The sequence below is a fragment of the Heterodontus francisci genome, chromosome 24, assembly GCF_036365525.1.
Source record: "Heterodontus francisci isolate sHetFra1 chromosome 24, sHetFra1.hap1, whole genome shotgun sequence".
Taxonomy (NCBI): domain Eukaryota; kingdom Metazoa; phylum Chordata; class Chondrichthyes; order Heterodontiformes; family Heterodontidae; genus Heterodontus; species Heterodontus francisci.
Window position 1 is genome coordinate 45,284,308 of NC_090394.1, and position 24,650 is coordinate 45,308,957.

The window sequence follows — 24,650 nt, forward strand, 5'->3', positions numbered from 1 at the left end:
TCCCCCCGCGACACCCTGGTCCACTCCTCCATTACCCCCACCACCTCGTCCCCGGCCCATGGCACCGTCCCCTGCAATCGCAGGAGGTGTAATACCTGCCCATTTACCTCCTCTCTCCTCACTATCCCAGGCCCCAAACACTCCTTTCAGGTGAAGCAGCGATTTACTTGTACTTCTTTCAATGTAGTATACTGTATTCGCTGCTCACAATGTGGTCTGCTCTACATTGGGGAGACCAATCGCAGACTGGTGACCGCTTTGCGGAACACCTCCGCTCAGTCCGCAAGCAGGACCCTGAGCTTCCGGTTGCTTGTCATTTCAACACTCCCCCCTGCTCTCATGCTCACATCTCTGTCCTGGGATTACTGCAGTGTTCCAGTGAACATCAATGCAAGCTCGAGGAACAGCATCTCATTTACCGATTAGGCACACTACAGCCTGCCGGACTGAACATTGAGTTCAATCATTTCAGAGCATGACGGGCTCCCCCATTTAGCTTTTATTTTTAGTTATTTTTTCTCTTACATTTTTTTTACAATTTTTTTTGTGTTTATTTCATTTCATCTTAGTTTGTTCAGTTTGCTTACCCACTGTTTTTTTTCATGTGTGTGCTTGCTACTGTTCAATATTCAGTCCGTTAACACCCTATCTGTACTAATGCTTTGTCTTTCAACACACCATTAACATATTGTTTGCCTTTGCTCCATGACCTTTTGGTCAGCTATGTGGCCTTGTCCAATCTACACCTTCTCCTTTGTTATCTCTTGCCCCACCCCCGCCTCACTTGCTTATAACCTTTGACATTTCTAATATTTGCTAGTTCCGAAGAAGGGTCACTGACTCGAAACGTTAACTCTGCTTCTCTTTCCACAGATGCTGCCAGACCTGCTGAGTGGTTCCAGCATTTCTTGTTTTCATTCCAGGTAATAGTCTAGTAAACCTTCTCTGAACTGCTTCCAACGCAGTGCCTGCAGTACTATCTGTGCACCCAGTTCATCTGCCTTATTCACAAGACTCCTTGCATTGAAGTATATGCCATTAAGCACTGCCAAACTCCTTCGTCGTCTATTTTCTAGCTTTTTTTCCCTCTGCCTTTCATTTCCAGCTTTGCTTCTCTCCCTTCCAAATCTATGATTAGGTTCCCATCCCCATGCCAAGCTAGTTTAAACCCTCCCCAACAGCACTAACAAACCTCCCCATGACCAGCTAACCTTCCAATGATGATATGCCTTGGACCGTCTGGCATCTACAGGTCCTACCTCAAAAGGACTGAACCAATGCCCCAGGAATCTAAAACCCTTCCTCCTGCACCATCTCCAGCCACTGCACATCATCTGCACTCTCCTTCCAATTCTGTACTCTCTAGCATGTGCAGCGCAAGTAGTCTGGATGTTATAACCTGCTCATTAATTCTTTCCTAGCTCCCTAAAATCTACCTGCATGTAATTGGTACCGATAATGAACACAACCTCTGGCTGTTCGCCCTCCCTTCTCAGGATGTTCTGCAGTTGCTCAGTGACGTCCTTGACCCCGGAACCAGAAGGCAACATACCATCCTGGATTCACTGCCGCGACCACAGACTGTCAGGTTAATTGAAAACTCCTACTAAAAATGCGACCGACAGAAAATAGCAGGATTTTGTGAAAATTAAAGTGCATGGAATTGGAGATAACCTTATGACATGGGTTGGCAACCAGTTGGGATAAAGAAAGTGCTCTCTGATTGGAGAAGTGTGACAAGTGATGTTATCTAGGGATCGGTGTTGTGGCCTTGGATTTTTACCATATTTATTAAATGACTTGAATGAAGGAATAGAGGACTGTACATCAGAGTTCACAGATGACACTAACTTAAGAGGTATAATAGGATGGGAGCAGAAAGTTACAGATGAAGTGAGTGGGCAGGGTGGGACTAATTGGATAGCTCTTCCAAAGTGCTGACACAAGCACGATGGACCGAATGAACTCCTTCTGTACGGTTATCATTCTATGCTACATGGAATTCACAGTGAGGTCATCCATTTGGATCTAAATGGGTGGCACAGTGGCTAGCACCACAGCCTCACAGCTCCAGGGCCCTGGGTTCAATTCTGGGTACTGCCGGTGCAGAGTTTGCAAGTTCTCCCTGTGACCGCGTGGGTTTCCGCCGGGTGCTCCGGTTTCCTCCCACAGCTAAAGACTTGCAGGTGATGGGTAAATTGGCCATTGTAAATTGCCCCTAGTGTAGGGCGGTGGTAGGGAATATGGGATTACTGTAGGGTTAGTATAAATGGGTGGTTGTTGGCCAGCACAGACTTGGTGGGCCGAAGGGCCTGTTTCAGTGCTGTATCTCTAAATACAGAAGTAAGACAGATTAAGAGTATTTTCTCTCAATGGTGATACGTGGTGCTTTGGAGGAGCAAATAGATTGAGTGATGCATGTCCACAATTCTCTAAAAGCGGGTGGACAGTTACAGAAAATAATCAAAAAGATTAATGGTATGTTGACTGTTATTCTCATGAAGGTTGGGGTATAAACTTGGTTTGTGTTCCGAGTTCAGGAAGTTGAGGAATGATTTAATTGTGATGTTTAAAATGACAGTTTTTATAGAGTGGATACAGGGAAATTATTTCCTCTAGTGCGAAATCCAGAAAAAGGGAATAATCTTAAAATTAGTGCTAGGACCAGTAGGAGTGAAATTGTGAAGCACTTTTTCACACAAGGGATAATGGAACTCTGGAATTCTCTCCCCAAAAAGTTGCGGATGCTGGAATTTTCTAAATAGAGATCTACAGATTTTTGTCAGGCAAGGCTATCAAAGGATATGGAAACAAGATGAGTAAAAGTGCACATGAATTACAGATCAGCAATAAACAAAATGAATAGCACAATATGAATGGCCTCCTCCTGTTCTTATGTTTGTACAATTAATGGAATGTGTCAGGATGAATTAATTGTAATATCGATGATTTCTGCGAAATGGGTGAAAATACTAAGATTTATTCACTTGAAATGTTTACAAGTTCCTCTCACCATTCTGAACTCCTGTGGTAGTAATAGCCTTCTATCGAAGCTGTGGATTTTTGGAAGCAAATATAGTAAAAGCCTGCGAAGGAAGCACCGCTTATGTCTTTGATCGTGTGATCAGGGACTAGAAACTGTTCCTGTTGGTGGAGAAGAAAGAAAAACTCGGTACAATTAAATCAATTTACAGAATAATCTGAAGAAATACGTTATAAACTAGACTCTAATTTATTCCCCAATACATCACACCTGCTGGGAGTTTCTGAAACATTGTTCTGATACCAGGAATTAATTAATTAATCAAAGTCAACTGCCAACTGGCCAAAAAGGCTGATGTCTGTAAAAGAGGCTATGGTACACTTTGCATATTTAGTTCCAAACAAAGGAGGAGACACTTGCATAGATTAGTGTAATTAAAATACCTTGAAAAGCAATATGCTTCTTACATAGGTATGCTGTGAGGGAAAGCAACTAGCGTAGAGTACCCACATACAAATCAAGTTTTAATGATGGGGAAACATTACATAGTATTTCCCTTATGAAAAGCTAAATTACAAAAAACGAGAGAAAACGAGAGGTGAAGTCCACAAGAAACACAACATTTTTTGATAAAACTGTTTAGATGCAAATAAGTACAAGGGGACAGAATGCTTGCTTATGGCTGCAAAAGCGCACAGGTCACATTCTACGCAAGAGGAAAATAAACACTGTCCAAATGAATAGAAGCATAGCAGCACCACGATATATTAGCCCACTCTGCTTGATGATTTAATTCCCATCTAAATCACAGCACTTGCCTACAGACAGACTTTTAAAATTGAAATTAGTACTTTCTGCTTGAAGTATTCTCCCAATGTCACTGGGAAAAAAAGTTGTAAAACTTTACTACCATTTACAAAATTTACTTGGCGTGGAAAAGGGAAACAAAATGCTCTGGATGTACAACAACAACAAAAAGCAACCTCCATTTATGTAGCACCTTAACATATTCTCATGATATCCCAAAACACTACGATTAACAGAATACTTTTTAAATCCAGTCTCAGTTTTGTAGGCAAAAGTTAACATTTCATGTGTAGATCCTTTTTAGATCTCCAGCTTAACAAATGAAGGGTCTATACTGAAACAAATGTATTGGGTGTCAGCCTGAGCTCATAGCACTCTTGATGCTGAGTTAGAAGGTTGGGGGTTTAAGTCCCAATCCAGAGACCCAAGCATGTAGGCTGGCACATTACTATCATACCGCGGGAATGCTGCACTGTCAGGTGGTGTCCTGGCCAACATTTATCCCTCAACCAACATGAATTATGTTCTTCCTGTTTGTGGGGCCTTGCCATGTGCAAATTGGTTTCTGTGTTTCCCTACATTACTACAGTAATGACATTTCAAAAGTACTTTCCTGGCTGTGAAGCACTTTGGGTTGTCCTAAAGTTAGGTAAAGAGCTGTACAAATGCAAGTCTGTTTGTTCTTATTCTCTTTTCAGTTGTGTGTTTCCAATATTCTATATTTAATTTCATATTTTGTTTTTGTTAAATATTTAATTCACAATTATTTCTGCTCTACAAAACTTCCCCTGTAATATTGGGAGCAGAGCCCCCTTCTCATCTTGATCTTTCCCCATGCTCCACAACCCCCCCACCCCCATATGACATCATTTTCAAAGCTTTCTTAAAGCCTACTTTTTCAATCAATCATTCTTGAAGCGAATTTCTCTCATGTTTCTGCTCAGGTCTGACCCCAACTGTGAGGCACTTTATCAGACAATTAATCATCTCAGCATTAAATTCCCACTTTTCTATGTTGTTATCTACATTGCTTAGTTCAAATTGTTGAAAAATTTAATTTTAAAAAATACAACTTCAAATTATTAGGTGTACAGAAATACATCATTAGAATCTATAAAATATACTATTTTAAGTGTTTTAAGAAAACCTGGCATTTCAGGCCTCTTTCTCATGAGAACCACTCTGATGACAACAAGTGTTGAGGTACCCAGGCATTAGTACTTTTCACTACAAAAACTTGCACTGAATCTGCAGCTCTGGTGCTCTTCAGTAAAATAATGCACATTATGTCTCCTTTCTTGAGTTAGAGATAGTAAACATTGCAATTAGTGAAAATTTTACTGAAAAAATGTATTGATAGAGATTAGTATAAATTGAATTGTATTCGTTATTTTGCTTGCCTAATTTACAAGGAACATGGTCACAGTAGTTATCATTGAAGAGAAGTTTCGGACAAGAGTCACCTATATCCCAAAGTGTTTCAGTTCATTTCAGAACGGATCTGGAACTATCTGAACTGGGTAAACATTACAAAGCAGCTCTAAGCTGTAGACGAACCTCCCAGGCAGCATTACCTGAGCAGCTCTGTAAGCAAAGAGACCTGAAATGGGCGATCTCCATGAAGTAGTCAAAAAGAATGTGATAAATTAGGACAAAATCTGGACCAAAAAAAGGTCATTCAGCTGACGAAGCCCATTTAGTCATGGACTTGCTCCTATCTTTTGATCACCTATTTTAAAAGGGGTGCCAAGTTCCTTCCCCTACTTTTTCCAAAAAAAATATACTGTTATAATCTTTAACTCAATCCTCTTCTCAGATATTAAACTAGATACTTTTAAAAGGTTGTTAATTTATTCTGAATCAATTACCGTCTCTGGTAGTCTATTCCATATGTCCACTGTCCTGGTGTGACACAGTTTAACATTTTTTTGGACGAATTGGGCAAAGTACTATGAATAAAATAGACTCCTTCCACTCTGTATGGCTTGTGTTCAAAAGGTAATAAGTACAGACTTTTAATTTATACACTTACTGTGCTGGCAGCCTTTGTGCACGGAGGATACTTTGAGGTCCTGTGTTTCGGGTTCGCAATCATGGAGGGAAGCTGCTGTGCATCGGCTGGTAGAGGCAGGCATGGCATCCACGTCGTGGAGCGGTTGTAGACAGGACTAAAAAGAGGTGTTGAGATTTATTTGAGTTGGAGGATTTTTACGGAGCAGTTGCAGAAGGATGAAGTCAAAACATTAATGAGTTCAACATCCTGGAAATCCTTTGCAATGTGAGGCAGTTTTTGTAGAAAATTTAGTCTGTTTACGTTGCGATGAAAAAAGAAAACCACGGTTCCTCTGCACCAGTATTCATTTTTTCCTTAGTGCACACGTGGTAGTCATGGGATAGTAGTGCCCCAAAAGAGTGGCTTTGGATGACTTTCCCTCCCTCCTATTGGAGATGTGCCTTGCCTCTGGATGCCAGCCTGTTCCTCGCTTTCTTTCCACTTCCCTCCTTCTCTTTCCCCTCCCCACAAAGCAATTATTAATTGTGGTCAAATGGAAATTGTGGGTTTCACAGAAAATGAGAACGGATGCAATTTATTGATGACTCAAACATAAAGTCAGTTTGGTCTCATCATAACGCAGCATCACACCCTGAAAGCATATCAGTACAATGACCGACAGCAAATGAAGTTGTGACAAAATTGATTGTTAAAATATTAAACTTGGTAGCCAAAACATAAAGTTGATGTGCTGTTAAAATACAATGCTCTCAAAGTCAATCATCCCCTTCTCATTTATAACAGATTAAAAAAAGGAGCAGGAATACGCCATTTGGCCCTTCAAGCCTACTCCCCTATTCAGCAAGATCATGGCTGATCTACCTCCACTACACCTTCCCGCACTAACCTCACATGCCTTGATTCAGAGTATCCAAAAAAATCTGTCGATCTCAGACTTGAATACACTCAATGGGCTGAGCACCCACAGTTCTCTGGGGCAGAGAATCCAAAGATTTACAAGTCTTTGAGTAAAGAAATTTCTCATCTCACTCCTAAATGGGCGATGCCTTATTGTGATCCCTGGTTCTAGACTCCTAGCCAAAGGAAACACCCTTCCAGCATCTAACCGGTCAAGTCCCTTAAGAATTTTATGTTTCAATGCGATCACCTCTCATTCTCATAAACTCAAGGGAATACAGGCCTAGTCTACTCAATTTCTCCTCATACAACAATCCCCTCATTCCAGCAATCTAGTGAACCTCTGTTACATTCCTTCCAAGGCTAGTATATCCTCTCTTGGGTAAGGAGACCAAAATTGCACAGTACTCCAGGTGTGGCCTCAACAATGCCATGCATATTTGTAGGAAGACTTCTTTACCCTTTCCTCCTTCCTTTTGCAATAAAGGCCAACATGCTATCTGCTTTCCTAATTGCTTGCTGTACCTGCATGTTAACTTCTTGTGATTCATGTACAAGGATGCCTCGATCCCTCTGAATACCTACAGCTCCTAGACATTCTCCATTTAAAAAAATATTTTGCTCTTCTATTTTTTTCTTCCAAAGTGGATAATTTCACATTTCTCTGCATTATATTCCATCAATCATATTCTTTCCCAGTCACTTAACCTGTCTAAATCTTTTTGCAACCTCTTGGCATCCTCTTCACAGCTGACTTTCCTACCTAGTTTTGTATTGCTAGTAAACTTGGATACATTATACCTGATCCCCTCACTTAAGCCATTGATATAGATTGTAAATAGCTGAGGCCCAAGCACTTATCCTTGCAGTACCCCACGAGTTACAAACTGCCAATTTGAAAATGACATGTTTATTCCTACTTTGTTTTTTTGGTCTGTGAACTAATCCTCAATCCATGCTACTACCCCCAATTCCACAAACCCTAATTGTATGGAATAACCGGTTATGCAGCACCTTACGAAATCCTTTTTGAAAATCCAAAAACACAACATCTACTGGTTCCCCTAGTTATATCCTCAAAAAAAAAACTAAGATTTGTCAAGCACAATTTCCCTTTCATAAACCTGTGTTGACTCTGCCCAATTATGATTTTCTAAGTGCCCAATATGTCCCTAATAATAGATTCTGATATTTTCCCTATCAATGTCAGCTTTACTGGCCTGTTGACTCTCCATGTGGGTTCAAAGATTTATGTACATAATCTAGGCTGATCGTGCAGTACCAAGGGAGTGCTATATATTTGGTGGTGCCATCTTTTGGATGAAACATTACGCTGAGGCACTGAATGCCTGCTCAGGTGAATGTAAAAGACCAAATGACTTTTTTTTAAAATTAAGATGTTCAAGCCAATAGTCACCTTCCAATCACCATCACCAAAACAGGTTAACTGGTCATCCATTTTTGCTGTGTGCAAATTGGCTGCTGTATTTAACTACAAAACAACAGGTAACTACACTTAAAGTAATCAGTTGGCTGTGAAGTGCTTTGGGATGTGATGCAGATGTAAAAGGGGTTATTTATATGCAACTCTACATCAGCAGAATTCAGAAATGACAGTAACTCGAAATATGCCTTTTCTGACACTCCTGGAAAAACTGCTACCCTAACTTCCAAAGCATAATGCAGAAAACATTTATTACAGCAAAAGAAATAACACACGAAGCCAACAAAACCAGAAATCCGATCAGATAGACAGAGATCTGAATGCCTTGAGGACACCCCTCCAACCCCACACTGGGATCCAGTGATAGACCCCAGCTTGAAAACCTAATCTTAGGGAATGAAGCCAGACAAGTGGTAGAAGTGTCAGTGGGAGAGCATTTCGTGGATCGTGACCATAACTTTAAAATTTAAGGTAGTTATGAAAAAAGACAAAGATGGACTGGAAATAAAAGGTACTGAATTGGGGGGGGGGGGGGGGGGGAGGGAGGCAGATTTCAATATGATAAAGCAGGATCTGGCCAAAGTGGACTGGGAGCAGCTACTTGTAGGAAGATCTACATCAGACCAGTGGGAGTCATTCAAAAAGGAAAAAGTGAGAGCTCAGGGCCAACATGTTCCCATAAAGATGAAGGGTAGGACCAATAAATCCATAGAACCCAGGATGTCCAGGGATATAGAGGATTGGATAAGGAAAAAAAAAAAAAGGAGGCTTATGGCAGATTTAGAGGGCTGAAAACAGCAGAGGCCCTACAGGAGTATAGAAAGTATAGGGGGGTACTTAAAAAAGTAATTAGGAGAGCAAAGAGGGGGCATGAAAAAACAATGGCGGACAAGATAAAGGAAAATCCCAAGGCATTTTATAAGTATATTAAGGGCAAGAGAATAACCAAAGAGTAGGGCCCATTAAGGACCAAAGTGGCAATCTGTGGATGGAGCCGGAGGACGTAGGTGAGGTTTTAAGTGATTACTTTTCATCTTTGTTCACAATGGAGAAGGACGATGTAGGTGTAGAGATCAAGCAGGGGGATTGCGATATATTTAAACAAATTAGCATTGAAAGGGAGGAGGTTTTAGTGGGCTTAAAAGTGGACAAATCCCCAGGCCCAGATGGGATGTATCCCAGGCTGCTAAGTGAGGCAAAGGAGGAGACTGCAGGGGCTCTGACACAAATTGTCAAATCCTCTCTGGCCACAGGAGAAGTGCCAGAGGACTGGAGGCTAGCGAATGTGGTACCTTTACTCAGGAAGGTTGTAGGGATAAACCAGGTAATTACAGGCCGGTGGTAGGGAAACTATTGGAAAAAATTCTGAGGGACAAGATTAATCTCCACTTGGAGAGGCAGGGATGAATCAGGGATAGTCAGCATGGCTTTGTCAGGGGGAGATCATGTCTAACAAATTTGACTGAATTTTTCAAAGAGGTGACTAGGTGTGTAGATGAGGGTAAAGCAGTTGATGTAGTCTACATGGACTTCAGTAAGGCTTTTGATAAGGACCTGCATGGGAGATTGGTCAAGGTGGTAAGAGCCCACAGGATCCAAGACAATTTGGATCCAAAATTGGCATAGTGACAGGACGGTGATGGTCAAGGGTTGTTTTTTTTGCAAGTGGAAGCCTGTGACCAGTGGTGTACTGCAGGGATCGGTGCTGGACCCCTGCTGTTTGTAGTGTACATTAATGATTCAGCCGTGAATATAGGAGGTATGATCAGTAAGTTTGCAGCTGACACAAAAATTGGTGTCGTAAATAGTGAGGATAGCCTTAGATTACAGGACGATATAGATGGGCTGGTAAAATGGGCAGAGCAGTGGCAAATGGAATTTAACCCCGAGAGGTGTGAGGTGATGCATTTTGGGAGGACTAACAAGGCAAGGGAATATACAATGGATGGTGGGACCCTAGGAAGTACAGAAGGTCAGAGGGACCTTGGTGTACTCGTCTATGGATCACTGAAGGCAGCAGCACAGGTAGATAAGGTGGTTAGGAAGGCATATGGGATACTTGCCTTTATCAGCTGAGGCATAGAATATAAGAGCAGGGAGGTTATGATGGAATTCTATAAAATGCTAGTTAGGCCACAGCTGGAGTACTGTGTACAGTTCTGGTCACCACACTATGGGAAGGATGCGATTGCACTGGAGAGGGTGCAGAGGATGTTGCCTGGGCTGGAGCATTTCAGCTCTGGAGAGAAACTGGATAGGCTACGGTTGTTTTCCTTAGAGCAGAGAAGGCTGTGGGGTGACCTGATTGAGATATGCAAAATTATGAGGGGCGTAGATGGGGTACATAGGAAGAAACTTTTTCCCATAGCAGAGGCATCAATAACCAGAGGGCATAGATTTAAGCTAAGGGGCAGGAGGCTGAGGGGATTTGAGGAAAAAGTTTTCCACCCAGAGGGTGGTTGGAATCTGGAACACGCTGCCTGAAGGGGTGGTCGAGGCAGGATCTCTCACAACATTTAAGTAGTAGTATTTAGATGAGCACTTGAAAACGCCATAGCATACAAGGCTACGGACAAAGTGCTGGAAAATGAGATTAGAATAGATAGGTTTGATGGCCGGCGTGGACATAGTGGGCCAAAGTGCCTGTTTCTGTGCTGTATAACTCTATATTTTGATAGAGAGAACTGCTAAAACGTTCCGTTGGTACATTTCAAAAACAAGTTTTCACTTTCCACATATCATATAAACACACAGGAATTTACTTTTCACTGTGATTTCACAAACATTGCATGTTCCAAGGTTACATTTCAGAACAGAAATGTTGAAATATTTTCAAAAGGTTAACAGATTTCCAGAATCTGTTGTTTTTTGTTGAGCTTTGTAAGCAGCTGCAGATATCTAAGTTTATACAAAATTAACCAAACAGATCAAAAATGATCAATACCTTTAAATATAAGATGGTGCCTAGGTAGTTTGTAATCTGGCACCCAAAGTTCACACACATCAATAAGAGCTACTACAGCCTTTGATGACAGTCTACAGCAGCGATTTCTACACTGAAGAATTGAAATCCATATTCCCAAAATCCTCGACCTTACTAGAAAAATTATGCCAATAAGAATGAACAAGGTATAGTATCTACTAAACAAGAGATCTACAGGCTGAATATTATATAATCTGGAAACTTTAATATCAAAATAAGACAAATCAATGTGGATCTTGAAAATTTTCGATGCAGGAACTGAGATTTATTAAGTACCCAGAAAGGTTTGATGGTGGAGATGATAAATTCACATTTTACTTCAAATATAATAAAGCCACTGAAAAAAATACCGAGTGAGAAACATTTGATTGACAGGTTCTCAATCATGGAAAAACAGAAATTTAAAGATTACAGCAAAAAGCAATTGTTTCTTAGAATATAGGAAGCATAAAGTGTGACGCAATTTAAAGATTACAGAAAGGAGTTAGTTACAGAAATTATCCACTCATGTTTTTCAGCACCCCAAATCAAATCTACAATTAAAAAAGATAAAAAGTGGTGTGCATTTCCATTCTTGGTAGGCACATTCAATATAACTTTTTCTTCTCTGCAGAAATCTTCTATTTTTGGCTTCCACATTCATCAGAAAGTCAGACATGTTAATAAGAAATCCATAAAGTACATGAATCCCTTTTGAGTCAGGAAGCTCCAGTATGAACTAAACACTGCAGTGTGCTCAGTGGATACTAGTATTTCCCACTTTTGCCTATGCAGCCACTGATTAGTCATCTAATAGATATTAGTTATGATATCCTTGTTAAAGATGAAGACCTGCAATGGTCTGTTTCCACAGGAGGAGGAAAGCACTAAATTCTAAATATCCCCACAAGATAGGAGTTTTTAAATAAATGTTTTTTTTTAAAATGGCATGGGGGGGGGGGGGGGAAAGAACAGCCAAGGGTCTCAAACTGAAAAGGTTTCCTCTCTCTTCCCAATATACTTAACTTATAAAGTGAAACACATTTAAGATGTTGCTTATGAAATCTCAAGAAAACCACTACTTGTGTAAAATATTTATTTTCTTTCAAAATGATCTTTTAAGATACTCCAGGCAGTTAGTCAGTGTCAGTATTATTTGTGTAATCACAGCCAATGTCTTGCTCAAGAGATACGCTCGAGCTGGACTACGATGTCACTGGATGTGGGCCAGTGCCTGTGATCCATCGCAAAGTGAGCTCCTTAATTCAGTCATACCACTGTAGGTGGTTGCCAAGTAGAGGCCAAGGACTTTCCTACAAGAAGGGAAAGAAACTGCAGGGCAGGTAGTTGTAGTAAATAGTTTCAGCATTCTAGGTTCCTTTCACTTGCATTCCTTTGCCTTTGTTTTTGCTGGAGACCAAGTGAAAAAGGAACAGAGCCCAATCCCATGCTGATCAGTCAGCCTGTGAACGAAAGCCAGAAGAACAAGTCTCTCAAGAGGTGAAGACCAAGAGTGCTGCTCAGACTATATTGGAATAACACTGGTCTAGGGAAAAGATTTAAATGGTGGTGGCTACACACACAAGTTTCTCCAAAGACTATCTCCAACCTCTGCATGAAAAGGCAATTAGATCATATTCACAACCAGGCAGACAGGTTACAATGGGTATATGCAACTTTAACACTGGGAGATGTCAGTTGAAATAGGAACTGGTTTCTATTTGCATTGGGAATGCTCCATAATATAGATCTTTTGGAATTAAGTTATAAGCAACTAGCTGAAACAAAGCACAATGGGATTCAGAAATTGCCTGTTTGGATAATTTTTTCAATGACTTCTGAAAGGAGCATAACTATAATTTAATATAGCTGGGTCTACTAACATTCCAGAGAAGTTTTGCCTTCATAATTTAGCCTCAGCAATAGGTGCACTATATTGCTAGGCGCTGGCAGTATCAAGGCCAACTCCGCTCCTCAAATGGCATCCAGGACATAATTATCCAAGGTTTCCCAAACTGTTGTACATTGGAACATGTTGGCCTCAAACAGGCCTAGTAAGAATCATTAGCCTAACTAGTAAGATAAAACAGGGAAAACAGTACCCATAGTTGCTTGTGTTGACCCAAGTATTACTCTCCCACAAAGGCGTCAAAAACTAAAACACAATTTCCACCCAATAGTTTATCAATTATACCATGGAAAGTACAACCTTTAACTCTAGAAGAACCCTAAATTAGCATTAAAAAAACATATGTATTAGAGATAGGGACATTTGTGTGTGGTTAATGATGTCTGACAAGATTACTCCATTTTTCTGGTGTAATACAAGGAAGTGTAGAAGGGGAATGGAAGAGGTTATATAGATAAGATACACTATGTATTGTTAATTTGCTTTTGTTAACCAACCTCAAGTTATTATTTTTCAAAGACAAAATCAATATCCATGTATTTTAGCATCAATACAAACAGACACTCTGGCACAACCTGGCTTTTTCCTCACAATGTGGTCCCAATTTCACCTGGGATTTTTTTTTTTAGGTGGATTGGAGGGCAAGGGGAAAAAACAGAGGAGACTGAAGTGGATGCGAGAGTAAATTCAAGTTGAGGTTGAAGGAAGATAGACTACTACTACGATTTATTTCACAGCAGTAAAAGATGCTTAATCACAGGTCACATGACCTTCCTTGATCTCAAAAGGGGCTAAGTGCTGTAAAAGAACTTAGGAAATGAATATTGCTTCCTGCTTTTCTCTCTAGTGAAGTTTCCTCTTCTACTTCATACACAAACTTATAGAACATAGCACCTCCATGTTTTGTACGTCAGAGAATTGGATTAAACAGCAATTCTCCTGAAAGCCTTTACTCCTCACTATACACATCTATGCAAGTGCTCTTCAGGTTAAGATATCTTTCCTGGGTCATCCCCTCCCTTCTTTGGGAGAGCAGATGTATGTGAAAGTCATTTTTTTTTTTTTTGGAGGGGGTGAAATTCCTCAGAGCTTCTTGGGCTTCACTGCCACAACTTCAGCGGAAGTCCCATTCATACACGAACGTAGGGTTTACACCGAAGTCACAGTAGTGGAGCAGAAGTGCCTTAGAAAGTCACCCCAATACTATTCTACATTTTGTATATTTAAGACATATATTTCGTGGCAAATTATAGTAATCCAGTTCAGCAGAGAAAAAAAAAACTGTTCTTTAAATAATAGTCTAGAGTCATGTAGTGCTCAACGTCTGCAGCAGTGCAGATATGATAGAACCATTATTTTTTCTACCACAGCATCTTCAGCTTAAATATAACTAATCAACCCGAACAATCTGCACATAATTCCTGCAATGAAGTTTAAACTTTTCCTTCTTGTGGAACTCTCTCCAGTATCATTTTGAAAAGTTGCCCCATGAAGACAGCAATTATATTAATCATTCTTTTAACAGTTGCACTACCAAGTGTATGGAGACACACTTAACATGAAGCTGCCAGCTTCAATCCCTCACTTATGCTGAATCAGCTGGTAAAGGCACTACAATTGGGAAAGTTAATCAAAGTTCCTGCTCCTGATCACTATCCAGTGATTGCAGTAGGAAAGTGCATCTGCATGAACAAGATCTTAGTGCATTCCAATTGTCAAATAGCCTGCTAACACACTTATATAAAGAATGGACTTGGAAGAGGTGCCATGATTCCACAGGCACTGTGGCTTTATAACAGTATGTCAGCAACTTCAGAACAGGATGAAAGAGAGAGAGAGAGAGAGAGAAAATGTAAACACCGAGAACTGATCATCTATTAAGACAGGTTGTTGGACTGTGCATTAGGCATGACTGTGTCTCTTGGAAGATCAGCACAAGTTCACCAGGTCTTTTTTCCTGCTCAAAGCAGCAACCAGTGATTTAGAAAAAAGTATTCTGAAATTTTTATCCTGGCTTCACTGTTTATACATTAAAATAAAGTTAGTGCTAGACTTGGGTCACAGATCTTGTACAGATCTGTTAGAATAACATAGGTTTCAATCACACATACTTAAATAATCTATGTTACCTTCCACCTCATGAAGACAAAATCACTGTTCTTTAACTCTTCATAATCAAACTCATCTGAATTAAATGTTTTTGCATATTGGTAAAATGCCAAGAATTTCCCCTGGGAAAAAAAATTGAGAGAGATAAGCTAGAAATCCACATCAAAACACTAAAGCATTGCATAGGCAACACTCTAAAATCCTACAGCAGGGTAGCAGACAAGGAATTAAAGATGCATAATCCTAGCTACTGTGCAGGAAATTGAAAATTCAGAACAGGGTGACTGAAATAATCCCAATGAGGATTCAATAATAACATCTTTAATGAGCTCACCTGCAATTTTATTTTTAAAAAGTCCCAGAATACCTCAAATTTAAGTTCAACTCTTCTGATTCAAGCTACTTTTCTACTACTTTTGTAAGGTTTTGACTCTGGAAATGCAATGTTTTTCTTTGGAGCCTCAACAACCAGCAACTTTCCAACAAACATCATGCTTCCATATACTAGAATCAGTAATACTGTAAAGAAGACCATGAAGACCACAGAAACCTCTTGGGACACTGCTTTTTAAAAAAACAAAACAATTAGCACCTCTGACAGCAAGTGGGTAAAGACACTGTGTGGCTCAATGCTACATCATGCAGACTAGAAGGTCCCAGATTCACTTTCTCGTCTGTGCTGTGTTAGGTGATCTCAGCCAAGGCAGCAACTGAGGGGTGGGGTAGTGGTTACATCTCAGCGCAGTATCACTGGGTTAGAGTGTACTAGCTTGTTATTCTGATTACTTCTTGGGCTGAATATTTTGGGCTTTTTAAAAAGTTTCCAGATCACACACACTTAAATAAGCTTAGGTGCTGGTAGAAGTAGTATGATGAAAGACCAGCAATTTTCTCCAAGTCTCTGCCAATGTTACTCTTCAGCTAGGTGCACAGGTGAACTGGAGTGCCTCTCAAACATTGCCTGACCCATCCCGGCAACTTCTAGCATTCGTCAGCACTACATTAAGACAGGAATCTCACCACATGGCAAAATTGCAGGTACAGCCCCATCTTCTAACCCTACATGTCTAATGCCATCTTTACATGTTAAAAAGTACCTGAATTTAGTACTAATTGATAGTCATATTTACAAGGAATGCCTAGTAAACAAAATGGAAATGACAGAAGGCACTCTTATAGCTGGGGTTGACACACATTGTTGCAGGAAGAATGGGAACTTTATTGTACATCCAGTCCCATGCTATGCATCACCTAGGAGTGATCAATATTCCATTTCACAGCATCATTCACTTTGATGAATACAAAGTTCGTGCAAAATAATCCAAAACACAATAGGCTGAATTTTAACACCCAAAAATCGGGTGGGTTGGGTCAGGTCAGATATTAAAATTTTAAAAAGCTGAGACACTACCCTAACCCACCACCTCTAGGTTTAACAGAGGTGGAACAAGGGGCGGTCAGTCAACCTGCTACCAGAGGCAGGTTGGCAATTTAAATACTTTAATGAGATTTGGAGCATGAGGTACAGTGCTCAACCAGGTTTCTCAGGCCTCGGGAAAGCAGACAGCTGAAGGCAGTGGGGAGAAGGCAAGTGCCTTTACAGCACTGCTTGTGGGCCAAGAGGACGAGTGCTCTACCCATGACCCCCCAAGCTTCCTAGCCCCCATATAAAGATCAGACCCCACCTCTCCCCAGGGTCAGGAATCGGACATATCTGCTCCTGTGGCCTGTTCTGGGGTCCTCTCTGCCTGACTGAAGGCCAAGCCTGTCAGACCGAAATCTGGGCAGGGAAATTTTAAAGTACAAAAATGCAAGGTGGAGTTAAAACTCCACGGCATGCGGGGAGACCTGGACGTAAAAGTTTCTCGTCTTAGACTCTGTTCCCCTGCCTACGTAACATGTGCCTGTTAATATCCAGGCCAATGTCTAAAAAAAGCAAAGTGAAAGTGTAAAATATTTCTCACACACCCAATGTTTTCGATCCACATCTTCATCTGCATCCCATTTTCTCGTTAAAAATGGATGTTTTTTACTGATGATTTCTCCTTCAAAGAAGGTAGTAAGTGTTGGATATTCCTGTAATGAATAAAATTGAAGATTGTGAAATAACATCTTTTCAGTAGAAATCTTCATACAAAATTCAGCCCTCATTAGTATTTTAGCTAGCAGTGACTACTTCATAATTGTTAGATCAGTATTATAGACATAAGCTACTGGCACCTGCAGCAGTCAGGGAAAAAAAAGCACTCTAAAGTTAACTCCTCTAATGTTGTAGAATTATGCACAAGATAGCTGTCAATATATTTAACATTCAGAGATTTTACAAGGATATAAGCTTTAACTTAGATGATGAAGGGTAAAGTTTACACTGAATTACTTTTTATGCAGAGGGCAATAGAATATGGAATGTACAACCAAGGAAGGTAGCGGTGGCCAACTTGTGAAGACATCAGTTCTCATTGCTTAGGGCAGATACTCAATTGAACATGCATTGCCACTTAGTACTAAATTAAGACCCCCATTTGTACCAATGTCAATGGTTCACGTTAATTGCTATTCTGAAGTAGCTTTTATTTTGCTTGTGATCCCTCACTAGTCGAGCAAGAAACTCCTGCTACCAATGTCAAATTGCATTGACATTCCATGTAAAAATCAGCTCCAGCACTGATCACTACTCCTTCAGGTACTAGCTGAATTGCCACCTGGGATTAGTAGCACCAGTATTACCTTGTAAGGCTTACTTAAGAATCAGCTTTCAAGGAGCTGTGAACAGGTACCATCAACAAATGCGGTGGATCATTTAGATTGCTGGTCTTTGTATGTTTTCTCCATTTGCACACAGAGGGATCTGGGTGTTCTTGTGCATGAAACATAAAAGTTAGCATACAGGTGCAGCAAGTAATTAGGAAGGCAAATGGAATTTTGGCCTTTATTGCTTGGGGATTAGAGTTTAAAAATAGGGAAGTTCTGTTACAACTGTACAGGGTGTTGGTGAGGCCACACCTGGAGTACTGCATACAGTTTTGTTCCCCGTATTTAAAGGAGGATATACTAGCATTGGAGGCAGTTCAGAAAAGGTTCACTAGGCTGATTCCTGGGATGAAGGGGCTGTCTTATCAAGAACGGCTAAACAGGTTAGGCCTTTATTCATTGGAGTTTAGAAAAATGAGAGGTGATCTTATAGAAACATATAAAATTTTAAGGGGGCTCGACAGGGTAGATGTTGAGAAGATGTTTCCACTAGTGGGGGAATCTTGAACTAGGGGAGATAATTACAGAATAAGGGGTCAGACATTTAAAATTGAGATGCGAAGGAATTTCTTCTCTGAGGGTGTTGAATCTCTGGAATTCTCTGCTTCAGAGAGTTGTGGAGGTGAGGTCACTAAATGTATTTAAGAAGGAGGTATATAGATTTTTGAAATCTCGGGGAGTCAAGGGTTAGGCAAAGCAGACCTAAAAGAGGAGTTGAGGCCTGGGACAGATCAGCCATGATCTTATTGAATGGCGGGGCAGTCTTGAGGGGCTGAATGGCCTACTCCTGCTCCTATTTCTTATGTTCTTAATGCGTTACCTACTGTTTTTGCACCAGGCTGTATGGGCAATTGGCTATCTGATTCTGTAAATGCCAGCCACTTTATTCCATGCTCTTGACACAAGCTTCATCAATTCTCATTCTTGCTCCAATATCAAACGGTTATATGAGCCTTAAGTTAAACACCATGGGTTCCTCAAGGGCGTTACCTTGGTCCCAAGGGTGTTCAACACACCAATACTCACTCAGCATTTCACTAAACCAATCACCTTACCGTAAGGAAAGAGTTAATCAGAATGACCTGAAATTTATTAATGTTATACCACTATTGATTTTTCTTTACACTATAGCAAAGGTAATCTTTATCATTTGCCTATTAAGCAGGGACATTTAAGTCAATTTAAAGTTTCACTAGGTTATCAATCCAGTGCCGATCCTGCAGCAAGGTCAGTTTAGACTTGATGGGCCGAGTGGCTGCAAATATTCGGGGCTTTTGCTATGACTATTGTGGATGGTGGAGGGTCTCTCAACATAGAGTGTGTACTCTACTTGTTATGGCCCCTGCTCAGGGATAAAAGAGAACAACCCCACTCGGGAGAGACTAAGGCTAAGGGAGTAAACCCTAACAGAAAATCCAGAGCAGAGCCCCTAGGGCGGTTATGTGTCACCTTTGGCAGGTTTCCGGCAGTTCCTGCAGCCAAACGTCGTGCTCTGCACGCCTTTGGACCCCACTAGGAAGGCCAAGAGGTGGGGTTTGACGCTTGGGCAACTCACAACCTTCATACATTCCGCCCAGGCATGCGCCACAGAGAGGTCATTCCATAGTCGCCTCACAGCGACCAGAACAACACGGAAGGCAGCAGTTACGGATTTTTTAAAGTCGAGCTCATCTGGCGTACAGATTGGGCGCCATGGGTTGCCTTTGTCGGTGGGAGAGGTCGTTGCATCTCAATGGACAGCTACCGCCCATCTCAAACCGGGCAGCTCCCAGTCAGAAAGGTTCTGTCCCGCTACAGTCCACCTGCTTCAATGGGTGCTTGGAGCTCAGGGTCATTGCCTGACAAGCGGACTATAATACCACACCAAACAGCACGACAAAAAAAAAGGAAAGATGGTACCATCCCTTCGTATTGCAACCTGGAACATCAGAACTATGTGTCCTGGCCTGTTGGAAGATCTTACACAAACTGATGACTCTCGGAAGACCACCATCATTAACAACGAGCTCAGCAGACTCAATGTGGACATTGCAGCACTTCAGGAGACACGCCTGCCTGCGAGCGGATCATTAAGGGAGCAAGACTACACCTTCTACTGACAGTGTAGGGATCCAGAAGAACCAAGACAGCATGGAGTGGGCTTTGCCATCAGAAACACTTTGCTCAGCATGATAGAGCCACCTACAAATGGCTCGGAATGCATACTGTCCATCCAACTGCTCACCACCTCTGGTCCATTACACCTACTCAGCACCTATGCTCCAACACTCTTCTCCCCACCTGAAGTTAAAGATCAGTTCTATGAGGAACTCCATAATATTAGTAGCATTCCTAATACCGAACATTTGTTTCTGCTGGGGGATTTTAATGCCAGGGTTGGGGCCGATCATGACTCATGCCCTCCTGCCTCGGGCGCTATGACATTGGAAGGATGAATGAGAATGGACAGAGACTGCTGGAGTTGTGTACCTACCACAACCTCTGCATCACCAACTCTTTCTTTCAAACTAAACCCTGTCACCAGGTTTCATGGAGACACCCAAGATCGCGTTGTTGGCACCAGCTGGACCTCATCGTCATACGGCGAGCCTCCAAAAACAGTGTTCAAATCACATGCCGCTTCCACAGTGCGGACTGCGACACCGACCACTCCCTGGCGTGCAGCAAAGTTAGACTCAAAGCATAGAAGTTACATCACTCCAAGCAGAATGGCCGCAAGTGCATCAACACTAGCAGTATTTCTTACCCACAGCTGTCACAAAAATTTCTCAATTTGCTTGAAAAAGCCCTTCAAAACACTCCTGCAGGGGATGCAGAAACCAAGTGGGCCCACATCAGAGACGCCATCTATGACTCAGCAATGATCACCTTTGGCAAACGTGAGAAGCAGAATGCAGACTGGTTTCAATCTCACTGAAGAGATGGAACCAGTCATAGCCACCAAGCACAGTGCACTGCTGAACTACAAGAAAGCCCCCAGAGAGTTAACATCCGTAGCACTTAAAGCAGCCAGAAGCACCATGCAAAGAACAGCTAGGTGCTGTGCAAACGACTACTGGCAACACCTATGAAGTCGTATTCAGCTGGCCTCCGACACTGGAAACAGCAGAGGAATGTATGACGGCATTAAGAGCACTTTGGGCCAACCCTCAAGTCTAAATCAAGGGAAACAATCACTGACCCAAGCAAGCAAATGGACCGCTGGGTGGAGCGCTACCAAGAACTGTACTTCAGGGAAATGTCACTGATACTGCCCTCAATGCAGCCCAGTCTCTGCCAGTCATGGACGAGCTGGACGAACATTCAACAAAATCAGAGCTCAGTAACACCATCGATTCTCCAGCCAGCAGAAAAGCCCCTGGAAAGGACGGCATTACCCCTGAAATAGATTAAGTGTGCCGAGCCTGCTATACTCTCAGCGCTCCATGAACTGCTTTGCCTATGCTGGGATAAGGGAGCAGTACTACAGGACATGCACAATGCCATCATCATCACCCTCTATAAGAACAAGGGTGACCACGGTGACTGCAACAACTACCGTGGAATTTCCCTGCTCAGCACAGTGGGGAAACCCTTCGCTCGAGCTGTTTTAAACAGACTCCAGAAGCTGGCTGAGCGTGTCTACCCTGAGGCACAATGTGGCTTTCAAGCAGAGATCCACTATTGATATGCTGTTCTCCCTTCGCCAGCTACAGGAGAAATGCCATGAACGGATAGCCCTCTACGTTGCCTTCTTAGATCTCACCAAAGCCTTTGACCTCGTCAGCAGACATGGTCTCTTCAGATTACTAGCAAAGATTGGATTTCCACCAAAGCTACTAAGCATCATCACCTCGTTCCATGACAATATGAAAGGCACAATTCAAGCATAACGGTGCATCATCAGACTGCTTTCCCATCCTGAGTAGTGTGAAACAGGGCTGTGTTCTCTCACCCACACTGTTTGGGATCTTCTTCTCACTGCTGCCTTCTCATGCGTTTAAGTCTTAAGAAGGAATTTTCATCCACACAAGATCAGATGGCAGGTTGTTTAACCTTGCCCGTCTTAGAGTGAAGACCAAAGTACAGAAAGTCCTCACCAGGGAATCCCTCTTTGCTGACGATGCTGCATTAACATCCCACACGGAAAAAAGTCTGCGGAGACTCATTGACAGGCTTGCGGCTGCCTGCAACAAATTTGGCCTAACCATCAGTTTCAAGAAAACTGATCATGGGACCAGATGTCAGCAATGCTCCATCCATCAATATCGGCGACCACACTCTGGAAATGGTTCAAGAGTTCACCTACCTGGGCTCAACCATTACCAGCAACCTGTCTTGAAGCAGAAATCAACAAGCGCATGGGAAAGGAGTTTGCTGCTAAGTCCAGACTGGCCAAGAGGGTGTGGGGAAATGGCACACTGACACGGAACACAAAAGTCCGAGTGTTTCAAGCCTGTGTCCTCAATACCTTGCTCTATGGCAGCGAGGCTTAGACAACGTATGTCAGCCAAGAGCGACGTCTCAACGCATTCTATTTTCGCTGTCTCCGGAGAATCCTTGGCATCAGGTGGCAGGACCGTATCTCCAATGCAGAAGTCCTCGAGGCAGCCAACATCTCCAATATGTATGCCCTACTGAGCCAGAGACGCTTGAGATGGCTAGGCCATGTGAGCCGCATGAAAGATGGCAGAATCCCCAAAGACGTATTATACAGCGAGCTTGTCACTGGTATCCAACCCACCGGCCGTCCATGTCTCCGCTTTAAAGACGTTTGCAAACGCGACATGAAGTCTTGCGACATTGCCCACAAGTCATGGGAGCCAGTTGCCAGTGATTGCCAGAGCTGGCGGACAGCTATAAAAGGTGGGGCTGAAGAGAGGCGAGTCGAGGAGCCTCAGCAGTTGGCAGGAAAAGAGACAGCAGCGTAAGGAGAGAGCCAACTGTGCTACAGCCCCGACAACCAACTTTACCTGCAGTGCCTGTGGAAGAGTCTGTCACTCTAGAATTAGCCTTTATAGCCACTCCGGGCACTGCTCCACAAACCACAGACCACCTCTAGGCGCTTACCCATTGTCTCTCAATACAAGGAGGTCAAATGGAATATTCAATGTTTGAGAACCTTACTGATTTGAGTAACTTATCAATAAGAATTCTTTTACTATTCATCAAATGAAGACCAGGAGATCTCATTGACTATCTGCCCCAGGATTACACTTTGCACATACAAGACTACTTCAATTTCAGTTGTTGCTTGTGTCATCTTTATGTTAAGTAGCAGTCTGACTTGTAGGCATAGCTCAATGAGCAGCATTACCACCTCGGAGTCAAAGGTTGTGGGCTCACATTCCATTCCAGAGACAAAAACTAGTAAAATAAATCCAGGATAACACTCCAGTGCAGTACTGAGAGTGCTGCACTAACATACGAATTAGGAGCAGGAGTAGGCCACTCAGCCCCTCGAGCCTGCTCTGCCATTCAACAAGATCATGGCTGACTGGACTGTAACTTCAACTCCACATTCCTGTCTACCCCCCAATAATCTTTCAACCCCTTGCTCATCAAGAATCTATTTATCTACCTCTGCCTTAAAAATATTCAAAGGCTCTTCTTCCACTGCCTTTTGAGGAAGAGTGTATGCTGGAAGTGGCATATTTTGGATGAGACGTTAAACTGAGGCCCTGTTTGCCTTCGAAGGTGAATGTAAAAGATCCATAGCACTATTTCAAAGAGCAGGCAAGATATCCCCAGCATTCTGGCCAATATTTATCCCTCAAATCAAAGTCACCAAAATAGAATATCTGGTCATTATCAGATTACTGTTTGAGAGAGCTTGTTGTGGGAAAATTGGCTGCTACATTTCCTACATTTCATTGGCTACAGAACATTTTGCGACATCCTGAAGTTGTGAAAGGTGCTAGATGAATGCAAGCTATTTTTAAAAAAAAGTCTCAAACAGGATTTGAGGCTTTGCTCAAATCTTAATAGGGAATAATTCAGACCTTTGGTGTGACGGTCATGTCTCCAATCTGGACAATCACCCAGCAACACTGGCATGATATAGGTAAGCAGAATCTGACCAGGTCAGAGGCTGGGTACCCTGCAGTGAATGACTTACCTCCTGACTTCCCAAAGCCTTTCCACCATCTACAAGGCACAAGTCGGAAGTGTGATGAAAGACTCTCCACTTGCCATGATGAGTGCCACTCCAACATTTAAAGTAGTTCAACACCATCTAGGCTGCTTAATTGGCAACCCTTCCGCCATCTTAAACATTCACTCCCTCCATCACACCATAGCTGTAGTGTGCATCATCTACAAGATGCACTGCAGCAACACGCCAAGGCTTCAATAGCACCCATCAAACCTGCAACTTCTACCACTTAGAAGGACATGGGCAGAGGGTGCATGGGAACAGCACCACCACCTGCAAGTTCCCCCTCCAAGTCTCAACATCCTGACTTGGAAATAGATCGCTGCCATTCCTTTGTAGTCACTGGGTCAAAATGCTGGAACCCCTCACCCAACATCTCTGTGCAAGTACCTTCAGTACACTGACTGCAACAGGTTAAGACGACAGCTCATCATGCAAGGATAATATATGCTGGTCTTGCCAGTGATGCCACATCCCATGAATGATTTCAAAAATTGGAGAAGTTGGAGTTCTACATAACCTTATTTAAAATCAATTTGTTCATATATGCACACACGTGTTGAAAGGTTACGACCTGAAACATTAACATGGTTTCTCTCTCCACAGCTGTTGCCTTAACTATTTCCAGCATTTTCTATTTA

At 42.1% G+C, this 24,650-nt stretch overlaps 1 protein-coding gene across 2 annotated transcripts in view; it reads right to left on the reverse strand.

Moving 5' to 3' along the window:
* gid4 (GID complex subunit 4 homolog) overlaps positions 1–24,650 on the reverse strand; it is a 59,696-nt gene that overhangs the window by 6,930 nt on the left and 28,116 nt on the right. The window contains exons 3-6 of one of the 2 annotated variants that reach the window (XM_068056111.1): positions 17,094–17,201; positions 15,146–15,247; positions 5,823–5,958; positions 3,041–3,144 (exon numbers count right to left, since the gene is read on the reverse strand). In XM_068056111.1, coding sequence (XP_067912212.1) covers positions 3,125–3,144; positions 5,823–5,958; positions 15,146–15,247; positions 17,094–17,201 — 366 coding nt within the window. In that variant the 3' untranslated portion in view covers positions 3,041–3,124. Of the gene's footprint in view, positions 1–3,013; positions 3,145–5,822; positions 5,959–15,145; positions 15,248–17,093; positions 17,202–24,650 lie in introns of those variants that run through there. The other variant, XM_068056109.1, reaches the window with a different exon arrangement.